The 27378-nt window shown below is 41.5% G+C and overlaps 1 protein-coding gene across 2 annotated transcripts in view; it reads left to right on the top strand.

Annotated features, from left to right (window-relative positions):
* Positions 1-27378, top strand: part of rbms3 (RNA binding motif, single stranded interacting protein) — a 589803-nt gene that overhangs the window by 389664 nt on the left and 172761 nt on the right. For both annotated transcript variants that reach the window (XM_062030027.1, XM_062030026.1), the window contains exon 6: positions 3067-3173. In XM_062030027.1, the coding sequence (XP_061886011.1) occupies positions 3067-3173 (107 nt within the window). The remainder of the gene's footprint in view (positions 1-3066; positions 3174-27378) is intronic.

The raw sequence follows: 27378 nt of genomic DNA, 5'->3' as shown, positions 1-27378 counted from the left end.
TGCCCCCCCAGGTAGTATTTCATTTCGAGCTTCCCTCTTTTCTATTTACTTTACAGAGGTAGCTCGCTTTGTTAGTCATCGGTTCAAAAGGTCCAACAAAGACCACATCGTACAAAAAACAAATAAATGTTTCCCACAAAAATAATGTAAAACCAATTAGTTAGACAGATCGACAGGCGGATCGATTCGCCGTCTGCAGCGATGCGGACTCTGTATGGATCCGCTGAGCCGGATTGCAAAACTCTTAATTTACCGGACGATCTACGTTCCTATCCTCACCTATGGTCATGAGCTTTAGGTTGTGACTGATAGGACAAGATCACGGTTACAAGCGGACACAATTAGTTTCCTCCCTCAAGAGATGGGGTGAGAAGCTCTGTCATCTAAGAGGAGCTGTCAGTAAAGCCGCTGCTCCTCCACCTCGAGAGATGCCAGATGAGGTGGTTCGGGCATCGGGTCAGGATGCCCCACTGACGCCGCCCTGGGGAGGTGTTTAGGGCACGTCCGACCACGGGGAAGACCCAGGACACGTTGGGGAGACTATGTCTCCTGGCTGGCTCAAGAACACCTCAGGATCCCCCGGGAAGAGCTGGAGTGGCTGGGGAGAGGGAGGTCTGGGCTTCTCTGCTAGCTCGATTTGTTAGTAATCAGTTCAAAAGGTCCAACGAAGACCAAATCGTACAAAAAACAAATAAATGTTTCCCACAAAAATAAATGTAAATCCAATTAATCTGAGATCGACAGGTGGATCGGTTCGGCGTCCGCAGTGATGCGGACCCTGTATCGATCCGTCATGGTGAATAAGGAGCTGAGCCGGAAGGCAAAGCTCTTAATTTACCGGACGATCTACGTTCCTATCCTCACCTATGGTCATGAGCTTTGGGTTGTGACCAAAAGGACAAGATCACGGGTATAGGCGGACAAAATGAGTTTCCTCCGTCATCTGAGAGGAGCTATGAGTAAAGCCGCTGCTCCTCCACCTCGAGAGATGCCAGATGAGGTGGTTCGGGCGTCTGGTCAGGATGCCCCCCTGACGCCTCCCTGGGGAGGTGTTTAGGGCACGTCCGACCATTGGGAAGACCCAGGACACGTTGGGGAGACTATGTCTCCTGGCTGGCTTGAGAACACCGCAGGATTCCCCGGGAAGAGCTAGAGTGGCTGGGTAGAGGGAATCTGGGCTTCTCTGCTAGCTCGATTTGTTAGTAATCAGTTCAAAAGGTCCAATGAAGACCAAATCGTACAAAAAACAAATAAATGTTTCCCACAAAAATTTATGTAAATCCAATTAATCTGAGATCGACAGGTGGATCGGTTCGGCGTCCGCAGTGATGCGGACCCTGTATCGATCCGTCATGGTGAAGAAGGAGCTGAGCCGGAAGGCAAAGCTCTTAATTTACCGGACGATCTACGTTCCTATCCTCACCAATGGTCATGAGCTTTGGGTTGTGACCAAAAGGACAAGATCACGGGTATAGGCGGACAAAATGAGTTTCCTCCGTCATCTGAGAGGAGCTATGAGTAAAGCCGCTGCTCCTCCACCTCGAGAGATGCCAGATGAGGTGGTTCGGGCGTCTGGTCAGGATGCCCCCCTGACGCCTCCCTGGGGAGGTGTTTAGGGCACGTCCGACCATGGGGAAGACCCAGGACACGTTGGGGAGACTATGTCTCCTGGCTGGCTTGAGAACACCGCAGGATTCCCCGGGAAGAGCTAGAGTGGCTGGGTAGAGGGAATCTGGGCTTCTCTGCTAGCTCGATTTGTTAGTAATCAGTTCAAAAGGTCCAATGAAGACCAAATCGTACAAAAAACAAATAAATGTTTCCCACAAAAATGTATGTAAATCCAATTAATCTGAGATCGACAGGTGGATCGGTTCGGCGTCCGCAGTGATGCGGACCCTGTATCGATCCGTCATGGTGAAGAAGGAGCTGAGCCGGAAGGCAAAGCTCTTAATTTACCGGACGATCTACGTTCCTATCCTCACCTATGGTCATGAGCTTTGGGTTGTGACCAAAAGGACAAGATCACGGGTATAGGCGGACAAAATGAGTTTCCTCCGTCATCTGAGAGGAGCTATGAGTAAAGCCGCTGCTCCTCCACCTCGAGAGATGCCAGATGAGGTGGTTCGGGCGTCTGGTCAGGATGCCCCCCTGACGCCTCCCTGGGGAGGTGTTTAGGGCACGTCCGACCATTGGGAAGACCCAGGACACGTTGGGGAGACTATGTGTCATTGGCTATCTCGGGAACACTTCAGGATTCCCGGGGAAGAGCTGGACAAAGTGGCTGGGTAGAGGGAAGTTTGAGCTTCTCTGCTTAGGCATCTGCCCCACAACCCGACTTCGAATAAGTGGAGAAAAAAGGATGGCAAATAATCTGTTACAGAAAATACAGAAATGTTAACACAAAACAATGGTTTTACATGGAGAAAATACTGTGAAATACATACCTTTTATAGAAGACTTGTTGGCAAAGACAACAATAGGTGGAGTAGGAAGACGGGAAGGTACAGCCAACCAAACACCACCAGCCCATGCAACTCTTCTTTCTTGGACTGGCTCTAACAAGCAGGCAAAAGCCACTGTCGCCTATAGCCCAACCCCTGAATCACAGCTCACAGAACAATACAAATAATGAAAATCAGGACAAATACAGGAAAACTTTGTCAACAAAGGTTTAACTCAAAGAGCCAGTAAGATGATTGCTATAATGAGTGTGTTGTGGAAAGAAAAATAAGAGAGAGCTTTGCTTTTAAATGAGAGATAGCAGGAACGTATTGTGCTATTAGCTTGGGCTGAAAGATCGCTGCCACATAACCATCTCGGAGGTATTTACAAGAGTCATTACTGTGATTATTCTTTCAACAACACCCTGAAATGTTTCATCCTTTGCCAGCTCTTGATGGTTTCGGTTGGGCTTGACAAAATCCGCGTTGGGGGGATTTTGCTTGAGAGCGCCTTCGAAGACCAGAAAGGAGCAAAGATGGAGGGCACTTGAAAAAAGGGCCACAGTGAGGTCACAGGAAGCTATCCTCTGTAACGCACCTTTTGTCCTCTCCTCTGCCTCTGCAGCTCCCACAGAGCCTTTGCTGTGTAAATTTGCAGACGGAGGCCAAAAGAAGCGCCAGAGCCAGAGCAAGTACCCTCAGAACGGGAGGCCGTGGCACAGAGAGGGCGAGGTGAGTGTCACCCAAACAAAACATAAAGCATTCACTTCGCTTCAAGGTGTTAGCACAGGGGTGTGCAAACATCTTCCACCCAGGGCCACATACTGAAAACAGTCGAAGGATGCGGTGGTCATTTTGATATTTTCTTATTTTATGAACAGGTTCAATCTAACTGACACATGTAGATATGTTATGACTTTAAACATATTTCAACAAAAAACAGCCTTAATGTCAATAATTACACATTATTAAACAATTAATGAAGCAACTGCATACAAAGCAATGCCTTTTTCTAATTGGACTAATCAATTATTATGATTAATACCATCTATCCTGGACAATAGAGCGCACCGGTATTTAGGCCGCACCCACCAAAATTTAAAATAAATAAATGTGTTTACATATATTAGCTGCACCGGACTATAAGTTGCAGATATGTACGTTACGAAATATTTTTTAGAATGATTGTTTACATACCTTAATTTTTTCCAAACGGTGCCTGTCACACGGCAGTAAAACAGCGGATCAAACAAAACAGAAGTCCTCGTCACGGACCCACTAGCTGCAGAAACTAGCTCTCCAATCAGCAAAACAGACTCAATAACTCCACGGGGACGTCTTGAATTTACGAAACTTAAACAATACAAAAAGAATGCTATTGTAAGGTATTAATATTAACACAGGCATTTGTTACGTGTTAGCATATTCGCTAATGCTAACGAAGCTAGCTTGATTACATTACGAGAGCACGTACAAATATGCATGAAAACACTCCTACAGACATCACACATGGGACAGTGTAGTTTGAATAAATAGTTTTGAAAAACTTACAAACATTGATTAGAAACTTAAACAATACAAAAATAATGCCACTGTAAGTTAATGATATTAACACAGACATTTATTACGTGTTAGCATATTCGCTAATGCTAACGACGCTAGCTTGATTACATTACGATAGCACGTACAAATATGCATGAAAACACTCCTACAGACATCACACATGGGACGGTTTAGTTTGAATAAATAGTTTTGAAAAACTGACAAACATTGATTGGAAACTTAAACAATACAAAAATAATGCCACTGTAAGTTATTAATATTAACACAGACATTTGTTACGTGTTAGCATATTCGCTAATGCTAACGACGCTAGCTTGATTACATTACGATAGCACATACAAATATGCATGAAAACACTCCTACAGACATCACACATGGGACGGTGTAGTTTGAATACATTGTTTTAGTTATATTGGAAAACTTGATTGAAGCGTTGAATGAAAAATTATTTCAAGCAGAAATAATATATATATGAATACTTTTGAATTTTGAGAAAATTAAAAGGATTTTAAGTGTGCCTCATTGTCCGAAAAATACGGTATGTTGTTTTTGTGTGGCAAGCCCCAATTTGCTTTGGACCCCCAATTAGCCCTTGATGAGACCATGACAGAGTGGTCATTTCAATTGGAATATGTTCAGGGAATGGAAGGAGGAGACATGTTTGTGCATCCTTCATTGGGCCAGCTTCTATATAGATTGGTTGGCTGCGCTATTACTTTTATATTATTACCACTACTTTTTACCTCTATTATTATTACTATAACTTACTTCTACAGTATACTAACTTTTTTAAGTATAGTACATATGTTGTAGTTTACAAAACAAAAAATTCCATCAAGGGCACCTGATGTGATACACACTAAGCAGCAAGCAACACAAAAATAACAAACAATAGAGGGAGGAGATAGATGAGCATTTGCCTGCAGGAAATACAAATATTATTTAGCGTGTTTGGTTATTGTTATTGTTTATACAGTATTAAGTCAATTATGCAAAATGAGTCAACAAAAGCCGAACTACCGTTAGCTTTCCTTCAAATAGTTTGGAATTTTACCTCTAAAGACCTTCTATATGTGACTTGTTTCCCAAATTTGTAAAAATATATATATATATATATAAAACAATGAAAGAGACATTCCAACAAAAAGCTCTTAAATAATGATATTGGTTACAGATGGGATGTATGATTCTTTCAAGGGAGCCGGACCTTGAGGAGCCATTCCTATTAAAGATCAGTTCAAAAGACTGACTCGCTGCCCTATTTTGTTGCGTAACTAAAATATCAGGAAAACTATCACCTTTAGCATTCAAAATATAACGTTTATCTCAGAATACAAATTCACATGTTCCACGAGTGTTTACTCTTGTTGGGAACGAATCTGAAATATTATTATGGCTTAATTTGGCGTGTTTTTATTGTATAAATTCCTTTAGGTAATACAGTATGTAGATCATTTCTGCTCCTTCTTGGTACAGCAGTAAAAGTGGCAGTGTGGGCAATTTTAATATAAAAATGGCTCGCAAATGAACGAATCTCAATTGGGAATCAGGGGCCGTATTTATCAAGCTTCTTAGAATTACTCCTAAGAAGTCTGCTAAGAGTTGACTTATGAGTAAAGAAATTATTCGCTGAAAGCTGCACTTAAAAGTTAGTTATCAAGCGTCTTACTCACACTTTCAGCGAACTGTAGGACTGAATCTTAAGTGTCACACTCAGAGCTGAATTACGACATTACTATGTGCCGTAAACGGAATTTTAGGTGACGTCATTTCTGTGTCCATAGCAATGACCAATCACGGAAGGGAATCCCTTGTCTAAGAATAAAGAAATATCTTAGAAATATTTAAGTGGACAATGGGAGTGTATATTTTGACAATAAATTACAAAATAATACAAAACAAACAAACAAACGATATTGGCAATGAATCAAAAATAAATGTTTCCTTTTCTTTCCAATTCATTAATTAGGCAACTAATTTGAAACTGAAAGCGTGATGTTGCTGATGAGATGACGCCCCTTATTAAATCTGTGACACAAATAATACCCGCTCCGTCTGAACGATACCGTTTGATCAGCTGCTCGTCATCAAACAAAGCCAGGACATCCTTCCGCTCCCTGAACGTTCGCGCACGTCTCTGTCGCCTCAGTGCCATCCCCCGCTGGCAACTCCTAACCACTTAGGACACCTCTGAAGGTCTCTTAAATATCGTGGAGAGTAGGAGTGATTACAACTTAAGAAAGTTGATAAATAGCTTTTATTCTTAAGTTTGAGAGTAGGACTAAATTTCGCAAATTCTCAGGACTTAAGTGTAAAATGGCACTCTAAGACGCTTGATAAATACGGCCCCAGATCTCGTTCACTTTAAAGGGCTATTCAAAAGACTCGACTCGTTTGCAAACGTCACATGACTAATACTGGTGAATGTCTTTTTAACTATCAATCTGATAGTACACATACTGAACTACAGTAGTCCTAATGTGTACATTTTACATTGCAGGCAACGCAAACTTTTTTTTTTTAAATTACTGACTACTGATTTGAGTAACAGGATTGAAAGTAACAGGAGAATTGAAAAGAGTTTGCCATCACATGAAATACTGTGTTAACCTATAATAGCATGTTGGCAGCTAGCACATTTTAGTGATTCAACAAAAATTATTTTCAAAACAAAAAGTGATGAATGCCCCACAACAAGAGGATAGAGAAAAATAAAAAAAAACTTTTAACTACGGCACGGACGACAATAACGCATGCAAATTTTCAAGATTTATACAGATCACAAAAACACATCAGCATGTACCAGGAGGTAACAACAGTTGGTTTTGTATAATAGGATAACACAATGCTCCAGCTAAAATCTCCTGACAGGTGCCATTTTGGGGTCCTTATACCATGATAGCACCCGTATGTTGAAGCACAGAACGTCTGACTATGGTAGCCGTAATACTCAGACAATCCGTCAAGCGGTGCGGCTTCGTAGCTTGCCAAAGTCGTACTAAAACATATTGACAGATTTTTGAGCGCCGTGTGTAATGTTCTATATTCTTGCTTGCTTACTGCTACTTGCTCGCGTCATTGATTGAACAGGCATTATCTCTTATGTGTGACTGCCATCTACGGGTCACACTCATCATTACACCATGTACCAAATAAAAGTGCTTCGAGGTCGGGAAGCAAAACAAAACAAAAATATTGAGGTAACAGGTCTGTACTGAGATTTTAACTCCTCTAGTCATATTTGAAAACAAAAAGAAAAGAAAATAAGTTAAAGTTAAAGTACCAATGATTGTCACACACACACTAGGTGTGGTGAAATTTGTCCTCTGCATTTGACCCATCCCCTTGTTCACCCCCTGGGAGGTGAGGGGAGCAGTGGGCAGCAGCGGTGCCGCGCCCGGAAATCATTTTTGGTGATTTAACCCCCAAATCCAACCCTTGATGCTGAGTGCCAAGCAGGGAGGTAATGGGTCCCATTTTTATAGTCTTTGGTATGACTCGGCCGGGGTTTGAACTCACAACCTACTGATCTCAGGGCGGAAACTCTAACCACTAGGCCACTGAGTAGTAATAATTTAATTAGTTCTAAAAGTTATAAATGGTAGAACTTCCTGCATACCGTATGACTAACACTAATCCCCCCCAAAAAATTGAGGACGTAATGTGTTAGAGTAGTGGCCCCTGACCACCGGTCCGGGGACCGGCACGGGTTTGTGATGCAATTGCTACCGGGCCGCACAGAGACATTAAATAATTTATAACCGACTGCATTTTCTCCTACTTAACTTTGGCCAGTCCCACTAGAACACACCAATAAGCTTGTTCATAGATGTACAATAAAACTCCTGATAGGAAGTCGTTATTTGCTATATTTGTCACATCTTTGTTACATGGGACAATGCACATTAATAAACATATAAACTATAAAGGTGCCAAATCGTAGCCAAATGCTAGGTTCCATCTGCAGTCCGGTTGATGACCTAAGATCAGGGCAGATCAGGAACAAAGTGACCATAGGAGTTTGATAGAGAAGTGCTAAAATTTTGCATATAATAATTGTGCTGAAGGAAGAAAATACACATCTCCTTTGGCCTTGGAAGTTAAAGTGCTGGTATAATTGCACATAGTCCTATTACATAAGTAGTTAGAAATAACAGATGTACAGAACCCTATAACTAGTCCGGATGGTTCTTTTCCTTTTTGTTCCGGAGGACACAACGTCCATAGTGGATTCGTCAGACCACAGAACACTTTTCCACTTTGCATCAGACCATCTTAGATGAGCTCGGGCCCAGCGAAGCCGGCAGCGTTTTCTGGGTGTTGTTGATAAATGGCTTTCGCTTTGCATAGTAGAGTTTTAACTTGCACTTACAGATGTAGCGACCCAACTGTAGTTACTGACAGTGATGTTCTGAAGTGTTCCTGAGCCCACGTGGTGATATCCTTTACACACTGATGGCACTTTTTGATGCAGTACCGCCTGGGGGATCAAAGGTCCTTAATATCATCGCTTACGTGCAGTGATTTCTCCAGATTCTCTGAACCTTTTGGTGGTATTACGGACCGTAGACGGTGAAATCCCTAAATTCCTTGCAATAGCTCGTTGAGAAATGTTGTTCTTAAACTGTTCGACAATTTGCTCACGCATTTGTTCACAAAGTGTTGACCCTCGCCCCATCCTTGTTTGTGAACGACTGAGCATTTCATGGAAGCTGCTTTTATACCCAATCATGGCACCCACCTGTTCCCAATTAGCCTGTTCACCTGTGGGGTGTTCCACATAAATGTTTGATGAGCATTCCTCAACGTTCTCAGTCTTTTTTGCCTCCTGTGCCAGCTTTTTTGAAACATGTTGCAGGCATCAAATTCGAAATCAGCTAATATTTGCAAAAAATAACAACGTTTTCCAGTTTGAACGTTAAGTATCTTGTCTTTGCAGTCTATTCAATTGAATATAGGTTGAAAAGGATTTGCAAATCATTGTATTCTGTTTTTATTTACCATTTACACAACGTGCCAACTTCACTGGTTTTGGGTTTTGTATTTACGCATGGAAAACTGGACCTTTAGTGTATCTACGTATGAAATATTGCACAACATATGAATACATAACTTTTAGAATGGAAGTCGAAATCCACAGAAACATATTCATTTTTCATGCACTTACTTGCTATATTTATCTGCCACATGTGGAAATAATGCCTACATTAATCTGGTCCCTGGTGCAAAAAAGGTTGGGGACCCCTGTGTTAGAGTGCAAACCAAAGCACCCGACTAAATTGTAAATTTAAACTAGGGATGTCCGATAATGGCTTTTTGCCTACACCCGATATTCCGATATTGTCCAACTCTTTAATTACCGATACCGATATCAACCGATATACACAGTCGTGGAATTAACACATTATTATGCCTAATTTGGACAACCAGGTATGGTGAAGATAAGGTACTTTAAAAAAAATTAATACAATAAAATAAGATAAATAAATGTAAAAAAATTTCTTGAATAAAAAAGAAAGTAAAACAATATAAAAACAGTTACATAGAAACTAGTAATTAATTAAAATTAGTCAAATTAACTGTTAGTAGGTTAGTACTATTAGTGGACCAGCAGCATGCACAATCATGTGTGCTTACGGACTGTATCCCTTGCAGACTGTATTGATATATATTGATATATAATGTAGGAACCAGAATATTAATAACAGAAAGAAACAACCCTTTTGTGTGAATGAGTGTGAATGAGTGTAAATGGGGGAGGGAGGTTTTGGGTTGGTGCACTAATTGTAAGTGTATCTTGTGTGTTTTATGTTGATTTAATACAAAAATTTTTAAAAAAAACAAAAAACGATACCGATAATACAAAAAACGATACCGATAATTTCCGATATTACATTTTAAAGCATTTATCGGCGGATAATATCGGACATCTCTAATTTAAACCACATTTTTAAAGGAAAGTAAACTTCAACTATGGTTGGGTTATAGAGTAACACACATAACATACTAATAGTAAGATACTATAACCATTAACCAGTCCATATTTTTTTATGTTTGATTCAACGGCTCGAGACAGAATATCAACACAAAATCCAGAAGATATAAATGAATCGCGAGGGCAAGCTGTATTATTTCACAGAAGCATCCCACTTGTCTCCCTCCCTCTTCACATTTATCTGAAATCCTCCCAGCATCGTATGGCAAGAGTCGGAGAGTGATTCACTGACTGAAAGATGGATAGAAGAGGGGTCACGTGATCACTCAGGAGTTCAGCGGGGTTGAGAGCTGCAGGGTAGCTTGTGGTGAGCATCAGGAAGTTATATGACCGATATTATTGTCAACTCGCCAGTGTGGGAGTCAGGAATGTGCAGTTTTTCTCTGTCCCACGCTGACAAGGGTATTAGTCACTGCTTGTACACACACTTGCCTTCCTCCACTTTGACTCCCCTGTTGTCTAGTTCCGACACACTGATTTTTTTGTTTTTTACATCTGATTACTAACACGCTACTGTGCAAGCCACCTTCACACTTGAGACAAAAAGGGGTCATTTATACAAACCCCGTTTCCATATGAGTTGGGAAATTGTGTTAGATGTAAATATAAACGGAATACAATGATTTGCAAATCATTTTCAACCCATATTCAGTTCAACATGCTACAAAGACAACATATTTGATGTTCAAACTGATAAACATTTTTTTTTTTTGCAAATATTCATTAACTTTAGAATTTGATGCCAGCAACACGTGACAAAGAAGTTGGGAAAGGTGGCAATAAATACTGATAAAGTTGAGGAATGCTCATCAAACACTTATTTGGAACATCCCACAGGTGAACAGGCAAATTGGGAACAGGTGGGTGCCATGATTGGGTATAAAAGTAGATTCCATGAAATGCTCAGTCATTCACAAACAAGGATGGGGCGAGGGTCACCACTTTGTCAACAAATGCGTGAGCAAATTGTTGAACAGTTTAAGAAAAACCTTTCTTAACCAGCTATTGCAAGGAATTTAGGGATTTCACCGTCTACGGTCCGTAATATCATCAAAGGGTTCAGAGAATCTGGAGAAATCACTACACGTAAGCAGCTAAGCCTGTGACCTTCGATCCCTCATGCTGTACTGCATCAACAAGCGACATCAGTGTGTAAAGGATATCACCACATGGGCTCAGGAACACGTCAGAAAACCACTGTCAGTAACTACAGTTGGGTCGCTACATCTGTAAGTGCAAGTTAAAACTCTACTATGCAAAGCGAAAGCCATTTATCAACAACACCCAGAAAACGCTGCCGGCTTCGCTGGGCCCGAGCTCATCTAAGATGGTCTGATGCAAAGTGGAAAAGTGTTCTGTGGTCTGACGAGTTCACATTTCCAAATTGTTTTTGGAAACTGTGGATGTCGTGTCCTCCGTAACAAAGAGGAAAAAAACCATACAGATTTTTCTAGGCGCAAAGTTGAAAAGCCAGCATCTGTGATGGTATGGGGGTGTATTAGTGCCGAAGGCATGGGTAACTTACACATCGGTGAAGGCACCATTAATGATGAAAGGTAAATACAGGTTTTGGAGCAACATATGTTGCCATCCAAGCAAGGTTATCATGGACGCCCCTGCTTATTTCAGCAAGACAATGCCAAGCCACGTGTTACAACAGCGTGGCTTCATAGTAAAAGAGTGCGGGAACTCGACTGGCCTGCCTGTAGTCCAGACCTGTCTCCCATTGAAAATGTGTGGCGCATTATGAAGCCTAAAATACCACAACTGAGACCCTCGGACTGTTGAAGAACTTAAGCTGTACATCAAGCAAGAATGGGAAAGAATTCCACCTGAAAAGTTTCAAAAATTGCTCCCCTCAGTTCCCAAACGTTTACTGAGTGTTGTTAAAAGGAAAGGCCATGTAACACAGTGGTAAAAATGCCCCTGTGACATCTTTTTTTGCAATGTGTTGCTGCCATTAAATTCTAAGTTAATGATTATTTGCAAAAAAAATGAAGTTTCTCAGTTTGATTTGCAAATAATTGTATTCTGTTTTTATTTACGAATCACACGTGCCAACTTCACTGGTTTTGGGTTTTTTGTATTTTATCTGTCAAAGTCAGTGGGCTGAACTAACAGAAATCCAGCCCAATGATTGCTTTGGTCTGAAGCCTGAAACTTTCGAAGTCTAAGGAGGATATAGACGTACTTTTTGGGAGCTTTTATTTGTTGTAGATCTTGCGTAGTATGTGGAAGAAAAACCTGCTGCTTTACAGCATGTTGCAGTTAAAGCAGAGGAATTTATATTCGCACTTTCAGACCAAGATATCGACCAGTATTCCTCTGCTTCTCTGGTCGAAGTTCCACAGACGAAATGAAGGTGTTAGGATACTTCCACTGACTTTGGCGGCTGAATTTGGCAGATGAATGTGAATCATATTTATATAGCCCTTTTCTCTAGAGACTAAAAGCGTTTCACATAGTAAAACCCATTGTCTACATCTTTAAGCTACATTTAAACCAGTGTGGGTGGCACTGGGAGCAGGTGGGTAAAGTGTCTTGCCCAAGGACACAACGGCAGTGAATAGGATGGCGGAAGCGGGGATCGAACCTGGAACCCTCAAGTTGCTGGAATGGCAGCTCTACCAACCGAGCCACACTGCCCCACATAAATATAACTATATTGTATAAAATATATTCATGAAATTAATGAATAAATCATTCAATTCTGAAATAATTAATTAAATCCTGAAATAATTAAATCCTGAAATAATTATCAAATAATTTGATAAATATTTAAATAATTAATTGAATGATTAAATAATTACATGTATTTTAAAATTATATAAATTAATGACCCATGTGTCTATATCATTTACATGTTATTTAATTAATAACACTATTATTTAAAAATATATATATATTTATGATTTTTTCCGATTTGAATCTGTGCGAGGATGGTTTTTCTAGTGGTGTCCAAAGCCCAAGGTCTATGTATTTTAATGAATAAATAAAATAAGGCTTAGTTTTAGAAATTGTTGAAACGTTACTAATGCTGATAAGTATTTCACATTTTTTAGCTTTTCTTTCTTTGAATATATTAAACTGCGCAGCATGTTATGTACGGTGGGGAAGGTGAAGACACCACGGCAGAAATCAGTTCAATAGGTCTATTGAACTTGATGATAAGATGGGATGTGTACGCTACTCTAAGTGATTAGTGCAAAACAATGTGTAGAATTAACCATGTAAATGTTACCAGAGTTTGTTGTATGTGCTTGTTGGATGAATCCTTCGTCAGACCAAAGGGGCAAGGCGAGAAGGCAGTCTGTGGGCAGGCAAGTGGTCGGGGGCTGGAGAGAAGCAAAGAGGTCCGTGTCCAAGCAGGGGTCGAGGATCGAGGGAGGCAGTGGGAGGTCGAGGCACACAGCTCGATCACGGGAGACAGGGGAAGCACTGCGGGAAACACAAAGGACATAAGACACGGGAACTGGGAAGGCGCAGAGAGAGATCAAGTACACGGGAGGGGATCCAGAGACGGGATGCTTACTACGTTCCGGCACTGGATCTTCGGGTCCGCTGGTCTTTATGCTGTCTGTCTTCATTAGCCCCAGGTGAGCAGATTGTAGATTGCCTGCAGCCGTAAAGGCGCATGGCCGCGATGTGTGCAGAGCGAGCAGGGGCGTGTCCCGGCGCGCTTCTAGCGGAGGTGCCGGCAGAGCTTGCCGCCGACGACTTGCGGGATTGCGCATGCGCCGTGACACAGCATATTGGTGTAGATTTGAAAATTCTTAGTAAACAAAAGTGAAAAACAGAAATAAATCAAGTGTTCCTCGCATTTTTCAAGTTTGTCTGTCTTTTGGTTTGGTTTAATACAAAATTGCCAGGACGAGTTTGGGGCCAGAAATAGAAAAACACGTACGGATGTATACTATTCAGAAACATTTACTGTGCTCCTGTTCAATTCTTTAAGCAACTTACCGTACACAACCTGCCATGGTGGCTCCCTTTGTCCTTACTGCAGCAGCAGAAGCCGACCGACTGCATCAGTAATCTCTCATTGGCAGCTGAGTCCCTGGTCAGCACATCAAGTGCAGCACTTAAGGGAGGTTTTCTTGCTCTCAAGACGGCTGCTCATGTCTGCCATGGCTGTTAGTGTGCATGTGAGCACACCAGAGGCAAATAGGTATACACTCACATCTTGTGGTGATTCGGAGCCAACACCAGATGGTGAGAAGTGCTTCCGCTTTGCTTTAGCTAGACCAGGGGTGTCCAAACTTTTCCCACTGAGGGCCGCACACAGAGAAATTAAAGCATGCGGGGGCCATTTTGATATTTTTCATTTTCAAACCATAACAAAATATACGGATTTTGTTTTTATACCTTTAGGGCTCCTGGGGACCAAAAAGGGTCTCAGTCATTAAAATGTTAAAAATAAGTCAAATTATTATTTTTATTTATTTAACGCTTACAGTAAATCTCCATATCAACTTCAGGTTGATATAAAGTAAAAAAAGACAACTTTTTTTTAATTTTTATAGTAAAACTGAAATATGCAGTATTTAGTAATAAGAGCCGTAAAAGATCAATAATGCAGGACACCATTGATTTTAATTCATTATTATTTTTGAGCAATCACAGAGAAAATATAAATGAAATCCCACTAAATATTGTTGGGATCCACAAGGTCTCCCACCCATAAAGTGATACATTTATATTAGTTGTTTTTGATGATAAGATGGGATGTGGGCAGGCAAGTGGTCGGGGGCTTCTCTCCAGCCCCCGACCACTTGCCTGCCCACATAAGTCAAATTATTATTTTTATTTATTTAACGCTTACAGTAAATCTCCATATCAACTTCAGGTTGATATAAAGTAAAAAAAGACAACTTTTTTTTTTTTTTTATAGTAAAACTGAAATATGCAGTATTTAGTAATAAGAGCCCTAAAAGATCAATAATGCAGGACACCATTGATTTTAATTCATTATTATTTTTGAGCAATCACAGAGAAAATATAAATGAAATCCCACTAAATATTGTTGGGATCCACAAGGTCTCCCACCCATAAAGTGATACATTTATATTAGTCGTTTTTTTTAACTTTCAACACTTAAGTTACGAGATCAACTTCAGATATATTTGTCCATTTTACGTTTGAACTATTATTTTGTTTGTTTTATGCTCTTTTGTCAAAGAAAACATTGATGTATTTATATGGCAACCACACAAAATATGCAATATTTTCCACATAAAGCATTTTAAAGTGAAATATTTGAAGTAATTGGAGCCTAGAATAGGTCAATAATTCATTATAACATTGTTTTTTTGGGGGGGTTTTTTTTTTAAATAAATAAATATAGACAAAAGAAAAAAAACAGCCTGCATGGCAGCTTTGTGTCAACATTGCAAGGTTTTATTTTTTATTTTTGCAATAGCATTTCCACAATGTGTGGCGGGCCGGTAAACGATTAGCTGCGGGCCGCAAATGGCCCCCGGGCCACACTTTGGACATCCCTGAGCTAGACACTCTTTATTTGGGCTAGCTATCTAATTTAAATTCTGCAAGGCATGCTGGGAACTCTAGAATCATGCTATGTCAGTGCTATGTTGTGTTGTTGTAGAGGTGCAAATGTTCCCTCACACCAAGGACGTACTCGGGCAACCAGGTCAATCGTACCGTCCTTCGGCCCATTTCACAATTGAAGTCAAGTAACTGTAGTCCGTGTGAGCGCTCTGGTCAATGTTCAAGTACGGCGCACTTCCTCTCCTTTGGCACGGTTGGAACAGGTGGGGCATGCAGGCACACGTGCAACAGCTAGAGTACATACAATGACTACAATAATACAATGGCTCCTTACACGTACCGTATTTTTCGGAGTATAAGTCGCACCGGAGTATAAGTCGCACCTGCCGAAAATGCATAACAAAGAAGGAAAAAACCATATATAAGTCGCACTGGAGTATAAGTCGCATTTTTGGGGGAAATTTATTTGATAAAAGCCAACACCAAGAATAGACATTTGAAAGGCAATTTAAAATAAATAAAGAATAGTGAACAACAGGCTGAAAAAGTGTACGTTATATGAGGCATAAATAACCAACTGAGAACGTGCCTGGTATGTTAACGTAACATATTATGGTAAGAGTCATTCAAATAACTATAACATATAGAACATGCTATACGTTTACCAAACAATCTGTCACTCCTAATCGCTAAATCCCATGAAATCTTATACGTCTAGTCCAGGGGTCGGCAACCCAAAATAATGAAAGAGCCATATTGGACCAAAAATACAAAAACAAATCTGGCTGGAGCCGCAAAAAATTAAAAGCCATATTACATGTGTCATGAGATATACATTTAATTAAGAGGACTTAAAGGAAACTAAATGACATCAAATATACCTACAAATGAGGCATAATGATGCAATATGTACATATCGCTAGCCTAAATAGCATGTTAGCATCGATTAGCTTGCAGTCATGCAGTGACCAAATACGTCTGATTAGCACTCCACACAAGTCAATAACATCAACAAAACTCACCTTTGTGCACTCATGCACAACGTTAAAAGTGTGGTGGACGAAATGAGACAGAAAAAGAAGTGGCATAAAACACGTCCTAGAAAGTCGGAGAAAGTTATACATGTAAACAAACTATACGGTGAGTTCAAGGACCGCCAAAATTAGTAGGACAAAACGGCGCTCGCCAAATACTCGAATCGGTGAAGCATGTTTAATACAAACTGTGATTTATAACAATTAGGGAGGTTTGTGTCATGTTTGTCCTCCTACAGAAACCATACTAAAACAAAAAAATAGATTTTTTTCCCCTCATCTTTTTCCATTCTTCATACGTTTTTGAAAAATCTCCAGAGAGCCACTAGGGCGGCGCTAAAGAGCCGCATGCGGCTCTAGAGCCGCGGGTTGCCGACCCCCGGTCTAGTCTCTTACGTGAATGAGCTAAATAATATTATTTGATATTTTACGGTAATGTGTTAATAATTTCACACATAAGTCGCTTCTGAGTATAAGTCGCACCCCCGGCCAAACTATGGAAAAAACTGCGACTTATAGTCCGACAAATACGGTACTTAAATGGCAACCAACACATGTATTATTCGAAAAACAGTACAGCCGGACCCTTTTTTTTTTTAAACTCCCCACTTTTTGCAGGATTCAGTTTTTGACAAAAACATTGCGGCTAAAAAAACGACAACGGTCTGTTGCGTCTGCGTATCATTCTGCGAAACCAAGTGGCCAAACAAAGGATTATACTCAATGACTCGGTCTTGACGTGTTTTAAATACCATATTTTCCAGGCTACAGGGCGCACCGGATTATAAGGCGCACTGCCGATGAGCGGGTCTAGTCAGGTCTACTTTCATACAAAAGGATTATAAAGCGCATTAAATGGGTCATATTATTTTATTTTTTTTCGACATTTAAAACACTTCCTTGTGGTCTACATAACATGTAATGGTGGTTCTTTGGTCAAAATGTTGCATAAATTATGTTTTACAGATCATCTTCAAGTCGCTTTCTGACAGTCGCTTCAAAATGCGCCGTTTTGTGGGCGGTTTTATTTACGTGGCTCACCTTCGACAGCGTCTTCTCCCCGTCATCTTTGTTGTAGCGGTGTAGCGTGCAAGGACGGGAGTGGAAGAAGTGTCAAAAGATGGCGCTAACTGTTTTAATGACATTCAGACTTTACTTAAATCAATAACGGAGCAGCATCTCCTTATCGGCCGGAAATGACCGGAACTCTCTAATAACCAAAGTTCCTTGTGTGAATAATGTAAACTCACTACACCGGTATGTTTTAGCGCTTTCATGCCAGATATAAGTAAGAACTTTACACTAATCTATAATAGAAATGGCAACAACAGAGGATGAATGTCCCTTAAAACAAGAAAATAGAGAAAAAGATTAAGCTTATCAACTACGTTGTCGCCACGGACTACAAAGGCGGAGGCGCGCAATTTTTCAGGACTTTTGCAGATCCCAAATACAGATCAGCAGGTACCAGAATGTAAGAAAAGTTGCTTTTGCATAATATTGCGAAACAACACGCCAGGTAATATGTCTTACCTTATACACACACCATAATAATACTCGTATGTTGAAGCACAGTACAATCCATCAAGCGGTGCGGCTTCAAAGCTTACCAAAGTCGTACTAAAACATTTTGATAGATTTCTGACCATTTTGGTGTTGTTTACTTGAGTCATATTGCGTCTACACGTACTGTATCTCTTATGTGTGACTGCCATTATATTGCAGTCTACACACGTATCTCTTATGTGTGACTGCCACACTGGTCACACTTATCATTACACCATGTACCAAATAAAATAGCTTCGAGGTCGGTAAGCCAAACCAGAATTATTCCATATATTAGGCGCACCAGGTTATAAGGCGCACTGTTGAGTTTTGAGAAGAAAAAAAAGGATTTTAAGTGTGCCTCATAGTCCGGAAAATACGGTAATACAAATAATACCGCCGCCGCCTTGCACAAAATAAATCATAAGACAGATTTGAAATAAGACTAGAAATAATCCACAAAGTTAGAGAACATTTTGTCACACAGCAGAATAGAAATAGTGGTACAACGGCCGAAGCACGAACGGTCGGTGTGAGCACGCCCTACGAATCCCACTCGACATAACCCTTGTGTCAACGAAGGCTTTGTTATTCCGCCAAGAGTTTCTCCTTCTTTGCTCACACTTGTGAATTGGTCCTGGCTGACTGATTCCACCCTTGTCCCTTTGACACTCTGTTCCCTAAACACCACAGCCAAAGGCAGGAGTTCTTCTTTAGGGAACAAGGCCGAAAGAGTGGTACAAAAAGATGGGAATAAGGTAGATTAAGAGATGGAGGATCAAGAGAGGTAGAGGAGCTAGAGTGGCTGTAGAAAGGAAGACTACTTCGAATGGGATGAAGGGCATGTTCTAAGTGTCTGTAAGTGTGTGTGTGTGTGCGTGTGTGTGTGTGTGTGTGTGTGTGTGTGTGTGTGTGTGTGTGTGTGTGTGTGTGTGTGTGTGTGTGTGTGTGTGTGTGTGTGTGTGTGTGTGTGTGTGTGTGTGTGTGTGTGTGTGTGTGTGTGTTTATGCTGATGAAATCTGCCGTCCTCAGCAACCTTTGGTCAAAAAGGAATCGGATTAGCTCTCTTCTGGGAGAGAACCTTCACGAATGCAGATGAGGGATTGCACTGCACAGGTTTCTCTCCTGGCGCCACACACAACTTTTGCCACACACACACACACACACACACACACACCTCTTTACTTCATTCGATGACTCCTAGAAAAAGCACACACACCTTAGACTATTTACAACTTAGACAAACTTTTTTGATCCACAAGGGAAATTGTTCAAAACCACACTGAAATGGCGTGAACTAATGATCTGCAATTGCTGAGACATGGAGACGTATTATAGGCTCTATTTATTTATATGTATACACTATATATATATTTATATATATATATATAAATAAGAAATACAAATAATAATAAACAAGGGAAAGGAGTGTGACGAATCCAAAAAGTGTATGGTGTGCGACTATGTGTGGGAATTAACTGCTGAGTGTTACCGGGAGTGTTGAGCGAGCGGCGGAAGTCCCAGAGGGGAAAAGCAGGCTTGAAAGTCTGTGAGACAAGCAGGTAGTCGGGGGCAATAACGAGGCGTCAGAGTCTGTTTCCACACTGCAAAAAGTCAGTGTTCAAAAACAAGAAAAAAAAATACAAAAATTAGGGGTATTTTATTTGAACTAAGCAAAATGATCTGCCAATAGAACAAGAAAATTTGGCTTGTCAAGACTTTCCAAAACAAGTAAAATTTAGCTAACCTCAATGAACCCAAAAATACCTTAATATTAGGGATGTCCGATAATGGCTTTTTGACGATATCCGATATTCCGATATTGTCCAACTGTTTAATTACCGATACCGATATCAACCGATACCGATATCAACCGATACCGATATACACAGTCGTGGAATTAACACATTATTATGCCTAATTTGGACAACCAGGTATGGTGAAGATAAGGTCCTTTTTAATAAAATAAATAAAATAAGATAAATAAATTAAAAACATTTTCTTGAATAACAAAGAAAGTAAAACAATATAAAAAAAGTTACATAGAAACTAGTAATTAATGAAAATTAGTGAAATTAACTGTTAAAGGTTAGTACTATTAGTGGACCAGCAGCACGCACAATCATGTGGGCTTACGGACTGTATCCCTTGCAGACTGTATTGATATATATTGATATATAATGTAGGAACCAGAATATTAATAACAGAAAGAAACAACCCTCTTGTGTGAATGAGTGTAAATGGGGGAGGGAGGTTTTTTGGGTTGGTGCACTAATTGTAAGTGTATCTTGTGTTTTTTATGTTGATTTAATAAAAAAAACAAAGAAACAATACCGATAATAAAAAAAACGATACCGATCATTTCCGATATTACATTTTAAAGCATTTATCGGCCGATATTATCGGACATCTCTACTTAAAATAAGTATATTCTCACTAATAACAACTATACTACTATATGAGTACGCATTTTCTATTGTTTCATTAAAAATAAAACAGCAAAGTCAATTTGTCTGTCATCTGTTTTAATTATGAGGCACAATTGTGTCAAAGTCATGATTTTTTTTCCATGCTTGAAATAAGAAATGAATACTTTCAAAAAGTAGTTTTATACTTGTGAGTGTTGATGACACAGCTTCGCAACAGTTGATATTCTAGTTTCAAGCATATTTTACTCAATATAGGTCATAAAATCTCAGCAACAAGCTGTAATATCTTACTGAGATCATTTAGGACCAAAACCCTTAAAACAAGTAAAACACTCTAACATAAAATCTGCTTAGTGAGAAGAATTATCTTATCAGACAGAAAATAAGCAAATATCATCCTTATTTGAGATATTTAATCTTACTTGGATTTCAGTTTTTGCAGTGCAGGCGGGAGGTCTCGGTCCGAGAGGCAGCCAGGGAAGCAGAGGGAACACAGGGAGATAGGACACACATCTCGTAACGTGAGAACGAAGGCAGGCTGCAGGGAGGACGACACGGAATACGCGAGACAATTCAACACGACGGGGAGAACACACAGAGAGAGCAAGAGTGCATAGAGCTAGGCATTCGCTTACTGTACAGGAACAGATGACTACGTTCTGGCCCGGGATAGCAGGTTGTGCTGGCTTATGAAGGCAGGTCTCATCATCAGTCTCAGTTGTGTTGATTGCCGGTGATTGATTGCAGCTGCTTGCTGCAGCCGGACAGATGAATCGTGACAATGATACGATAAATAAGCTTTGATTCTTCCTACTGCTTTTCAGCAACGTTGCATTGTCCAGCCATCATTATATTCTCTATACCAGTGTTTCTTAGCCATGGGGCCCATTGTTGGGCCGTGAGCGCCACCTAGAGTGGTGCCAAAAAATATGTGTTCCTCATCCGTGGTCAGTATGGGCCGGTTGTAATGCACTTTTCCACCACTTGTGGCAGTAATGACAATCTCAAACAGCAGAAGTCTGGAGCTAAAGTCACAAGGAAGTTCAAGGGCAAAAATTATGACAAAGTAGTGGAGCTGTGTTTTCATTTTCAAATGGATTTTATTGACAATTCAAGAAACATTCAAATTTACTATACATTTTGTCAGAATGGATTTATTTCAGATGGAAATATATTTATAATCAGTTTTCATCAGTCCCTTCTTTTGCAGTATATGTGATAAGTATTTATTTTTGTTATCAGCCTGACCTAAGTCTTGATAATATTTGTGCTTAAAACATGGTTTCACACTATTTGACAAGCTTTATTTATCCTGTTAAACTGCAAGTAGGTTAGATATCATTATTGAATATGATTACAAACAAGAGTACAGTCATATTACTAATTCAATGTTGATATTTGAGTGGGCACCAGGCCCCTCTGTAGTGGAAAAATTGGGCCTCCAGTTCCAAAAGGTTAAGAACGCCTGCTGTCTACTGAATGTCCTCATTTGGGTCTTCGGTAAGATGGAGCCTATCTCAGGTAACTTAGGGGTCGAGGCACAGTACACAGGACATATACAGACAAATAACTATTCACATTCACACTATGGACAATCTGTAGTGTCCAATTCAACTAACATGTAATGTTTTTGGGATGCGGGAGGAAGCCAAAGACGACACACAAGCACTGGTAGAACAAACTTCACACACAACCCTCAATCTCCTGACTGTACGGCCAACATGCTAACCCAGTGGTCGGCAACCCGCGGCTCTAGAATCCTAGTGGCTCCTCGGAGCTTTTTCAAAAATGTATAAAAATGGATAAAGATGAGGGGAAAAAAATACATGTTTTGTTTTAATATGGTTTCTGTGGGAGGGCAAACATGACATAAACCTTTCTAATTGTTAGAAATCCCGCTGTTTGTATTAAACATGCTTGACTATTGAGAGTATTTCATGAGCCGTGTTTTGTTCTACTAATTTCGGCGGTCATTGAACTCCCCGTTGTTTGTTTACATCTACAACTTTCTCTAACGCTGCCACAGAAAGACTCATTGTTTGTCTCATGGTGTCCATTTAACTTTTTATACTGTGCATTACTGCACAAACATCTTTGTTAACGTTATTGACTTGTTGGAGTGCTAATCAGGCATATTTAGGCTAGCTGTATGTATATATTGCATCATTATGCCTCGTTTATAGGTATATCTGAGCTCAGGACTTTGGGAAGGCCATTCTAAAACCTTAATTCTAGCCTGATTTAGCCATTCCTTTACCACTTTTGATGTGTGTATGGGGTCATTGTCCTGTTGGGACACCCAACTGCGCCCAAGACCCAACCTCCGGGCGGATGATTTTAGGTTGTCCTGAAGAATTTGGAGGTAATCCTCCTTTTTCATTGTCCCATTTACTCTCTGTGAAGCACCAGTTCCATTGGCAGCAAAACAGGCCCAGAGCCTAATACTACCACCACCATGCTTGACGGTAGGATGGTGTTCCTGGGATTAAAGGCCTCACCTTTTCTCCTCCAAACATATTGCTGGGTATTGTGGCCAAACAGCTCAATTTTTGTTTCATCTGACCACAGAACTTTCCTCCAGGAAGATTTTATCTTTGTCCATGTGATCAGCACCAAACTTTAGAGGAGTCTTAAGGTGTCGCTTCTGGAACAAAGTCCTACCTTGACTGTAGATACTGACACTTGTGTTCCAGCAGCTTCTAATTCATTGCAGACCTGGGGCCGTACTTATCAAGCTTCTTAGAGTGCCATTTTACACTTAAGTCCTGAGAATTTGCGAAATTTAGTCCTACTCTCAAACTTAAGAATAAAAGCTTTTTATCAACGTTCTTAAGTCTAGGAATCACTCCTACTCTCAACGATATTTAAGAGACCTTCAGAGGTGTCTTAAGTGGTTAGGAGTTGCCAGCAGGGGATGGCACTGAGGCGAGAGAGACGTGCGCCAACGTTCAGGGAGTGGAAGGATGTCCTGAATTTGTTTGATGACGAGCAGCTGATCAAACGGTATCGTTTAGACAGAGCGGGTATTATTTTTGTCACAGATTTAATACTTTTCGATTCCATGTTGATTTCTGCATGTGGCTGCAGTGGGCTAGTATATATAGAGCCACCCACACCACTTTCAAATGAGTTGCCTAATTAATGAATTGGAAAGAAAATGTTATGACAGTAGCGTATGTGTGTGGCCGTGAGGTGAGTGACGTCAGTGAGTGTGTGGGCGATAGAAGAGAGGGAGCGGTAGCGTGAGTGCCGGCGGGGACTAGTTTGTTTTGTATTATTTTGTAGTTTATTGTCAAAATATACACTCCCATTGTCCACTTAAATATTTCCAAGATATTTCTTTATTCTTAGACAACGGATTCCCTTCCGTGATTGGTCATTTCTATGGACACAGAAATGACGTCACCTAAAATTCCGTTTACGGCACATAGTAATGTCGTAATTCAGCTCTGAGTGTGACACTTAAGATTCAGTCCTACACTTCGCTGAAAGTGTGAGTAAGACGCTTGATAACTAACTTTTAAGTGCAGCTTTCAGCGAAGAATTTATTTACTCTTAAGTCAACTCTTAGCAGACTTCTTAGGAGTAATTCTAAGAAGCTTGATAAGTACGGCCCCTGATTTTTGGTGGTTCTCGGTTGATCATCCTGACCAATTTTCTCTCAGCAGCAGGTGATAGCTTGCGTTTTCTTCCTGATCGTGGCAGTGACAAAACTGTGCCATGCACTTTATACTTATGAACAATTGTTTGCACAGTTGCTCTTGGGACCTCAAGCTGCTTTGAAATGGCTCTAAGTGACTTTCCTGACTTGTTTAATAATAATAATAATAATAATACCTGGGATTTATATAGCGCTTTTCTAAGTACCCAAAGTCGCTTTACATGTTAAAAACCCATCATTCATTCACACCTGGTGGTGGTAAGCTACTTTCGTAGCCACAGCTGCCCTGGGGTAGACTGACGGAAGCGTGGCTGCCAATTTGCGCCTGCGGCCCCTCCGACCACAACCTATCATTCATTCAACATTCATTCACCGGTGTGAGCGGCACCGGGGGCAAGGGTGAAGTGTCCTGCCCAAGGACACAACGGCATGGTAAGAGGCGGGGAGCGAACCTGCAACCCTCAGGTTTCTGACACGGGCGCTCTACCCACTACGCCATGCCGCCCCTGCGTTTAAGTCAATGATTCGTTTTTTCAGATCTGTGCTGAGTTCCTTTGACTTTCCCATTGTCGCGTTTGTAACCGAGTCTAATGACTGCATCACATGAGCCCTATTTAAATGGGCTCAGAGAAGTCAACAGGTGCCGTCAATCATAATCACTCACATGAAGTTAAGAGGCCATGCCATGGAACTAATTTGATTTGATTGTAACTTTTCTACATCACCAAAATTGATAATGTATGTTGCTGTATGTATACTTTTGACCCAGCGGATTTGGTCACATTTTCAGTAGACCCATAATAAATTCATAAAATAACCAAACTTCATGAATGTTTTTTTGTGACAAACAAGTATGTGCTCCAATCCCTCTATCACAAAAAAATAAGAGTTGTAAAAATAATTATAGACATTATGTCCTTCACAAGTGAATGTAAACTTTTGACCACAACTGTATATACTAATAATTAAACAATATATTCATATATACCCCTGGGGTAATAATACCTACTGAGCAGCAAGCAGCACAAACCTTTTTTATATATATAATGCTGACAAAACGTGTTGAGCCCTGCCAGCCTGATTGTGTGGGAAGGGCTTATTGTGTTAGGATGTGGTGATGTGGATCCCAAGGATGCAGAGACGAGTTTGGGTTTTCAATTGTTCTTCCTCTTTATTTGGCGGAAGCACAAGGTAGCAAAACAAAACAATGGCGATGGTGGAAAACACAACACACCATGTAACAAACTACTGAGAGTAAAATAAAAACACAAAACTAAAGGCGCTAGACAAGGCTAGGAAAAATATACTTCATGAGAGAAGTGATAAAACAAGGTACCAAAATAACACGCTAGACAAGGCTAGGATTAAACGGGCCAACCTGAGGTGAAAGGTTCGCGACTTAGTGAGTCCTCTTGCACGACCAACCGTTTGGTAGCAATGGCAAAGTTCCGGCGCTCACCGGCCGTCAGCAGCCAGTTAAAATAGGCTGCTGCTAATCAAGCTCAGGTGTGTGCTGCTGCCTTGCGTCAGCTGCACTCCATACTGTGGATGAGAGAGAGAGTGAACATGGTGCAGACAATAGAAATAGGCAAGGACATTTACAGATTACCACAGTACCCCCCCCTCAATGGACGCCTCCTGGCGGCCTACCTGGCTTGTCTGGGAATCGAACGTAAAAGTCCTTGATCAAGTCCTTGTCAATTATAAGCGATCTAGAAATCCATGACCGTTCCTCTGGGCCGTACCCCTCCCAGTCCACCAGGTATTGGAAACCCCTTCCCCTTCTTCTCACATCCAAGATGGTGTTTACAGTAAATGCTGGGTGACCATCAACCAGCCTGGGTGGAGGAGGCGGTACCTCCGGAGGGCTGAGTGGGCTGGATGAGACAGGCTTGATGCGGGACACGTGAAAAACAGGATGGCACTTGAGAGATCTAGGGAGATGGAGCTTGACTGCCACACGATTGATGATCTTGGCAATGGGGAATGGTCCAATGAACCTGGGAGCCAGTTTCCTAGATTCGGTGGCCAATGGTAGGTCCCGAGACGATAACCAGACCTTCTGTCCCAACTGGTAGTGTGGGGCTGGTGTGCGATGTCGGTTGGCTAAGACCTGGTTCCTGGCCGATGTTCTTTTTAACGCAGCCCTGGTGTTGCGCCAAGCCTGGTGAGCCCGACGCAGGTGTGCCGTTACGGATGGTACGTCGGCATTGGGTTGGGTAGAAGGAAAAACTGGGGGTTGGAAACCATAGGCGACGTGAAATGGAGACAGACCGGTGGCGGAGCTAATGAGAGAGTTGTGAGCGTATTCTATCCAAGGGAGACTTTCAGACCAGGTTGCGGGTTGCTGATGACAAGTGCACCGGATGGCCGCCTCCAGGTCTTGGTTGGTCCGCTCGGTCTGTCCATTGCTCTGAGGGTGGTAGCCGGAGGATAGGCTAGGGGAGGCCCCCAGAGACTTGCAGAATGCTCTCCAGACGGCCGAGGAGAACTGTGGCCCTCTGTCGGATACAACATCAGTGGGGATGCCGTGCAGCCGGAAAGCGTGGAGCACTAATAATTGGGCTGTTTCAAGAGCAGACGGCAGCTTGGGGAGGGCTACGAAATGGGCCATCTTCGAGAACCGGTCCACAATGGTCAAAATGGTGTCGCTTCCCTCAGAGGGGGGCAGTCCTGTGACAAAATCCACAGCTATGTGTGACCACGGGCGGGAGGGGATGGGTAATGGGTGTAGCAGTCCTGCTGGAGCCTGGTGGGATGCCTTGTTCCGGGAGCAGACCCGACATGCTGCCACAAACGCCTTCGTATCTGCCAGAATGGATGGCCACCAAAAACGCTGGGAGAGGATAAAACTGGTGCGACGAATGCCTGGATGGCAAGCGATCTTCGACCCATGTGCCCAATCCAGAACGCTGGAACGGAGCCGAGGAACCACAAACAGCCGACCTGGTGGGCAGCCCCGCGGAGATGTGTCCGACTTCAGGGCCTCCAAGACCTGCCGCTCGATGTCCCACTGGAGTCCCCCAATGAAGTGGGTATGGGGAACAATAGGTTCAGGTGAGGAATCTTCCAAGGACGAAGAGTAGACACGGGACAGGGCATCGGGCTTCCCATTCTGAGAACCAGGTCGGAAAGTGATGATAAAGTTAAAACGGGTCAGAAATAGTGCCCACCTGGCCTGGCGAGGGTTCAGTCTCTGTGC

The sequence above is a fragment of the Entelurus aequoreus genome, linkage group LG20 (genome assembly GCF_033978785.1).
Source record: "Entelurus aequoreus isolate RoL-2023_Sb linkage group LG20, RoL_Eaeq_v1.1, whole genome shotgun sequence".
Lineage (NCBI taxonomy): Eukaryota > Metazoa > Chordata > Actinopteri > Syngnathiformes > Syngnathidae > Entelurus > Entelurus aequoreus.
The sequence above is the reverse complement of the archived record's forward strand: the minus strand, read 5'-3'. Positions and strand labels throughout refer to the sequence as shown.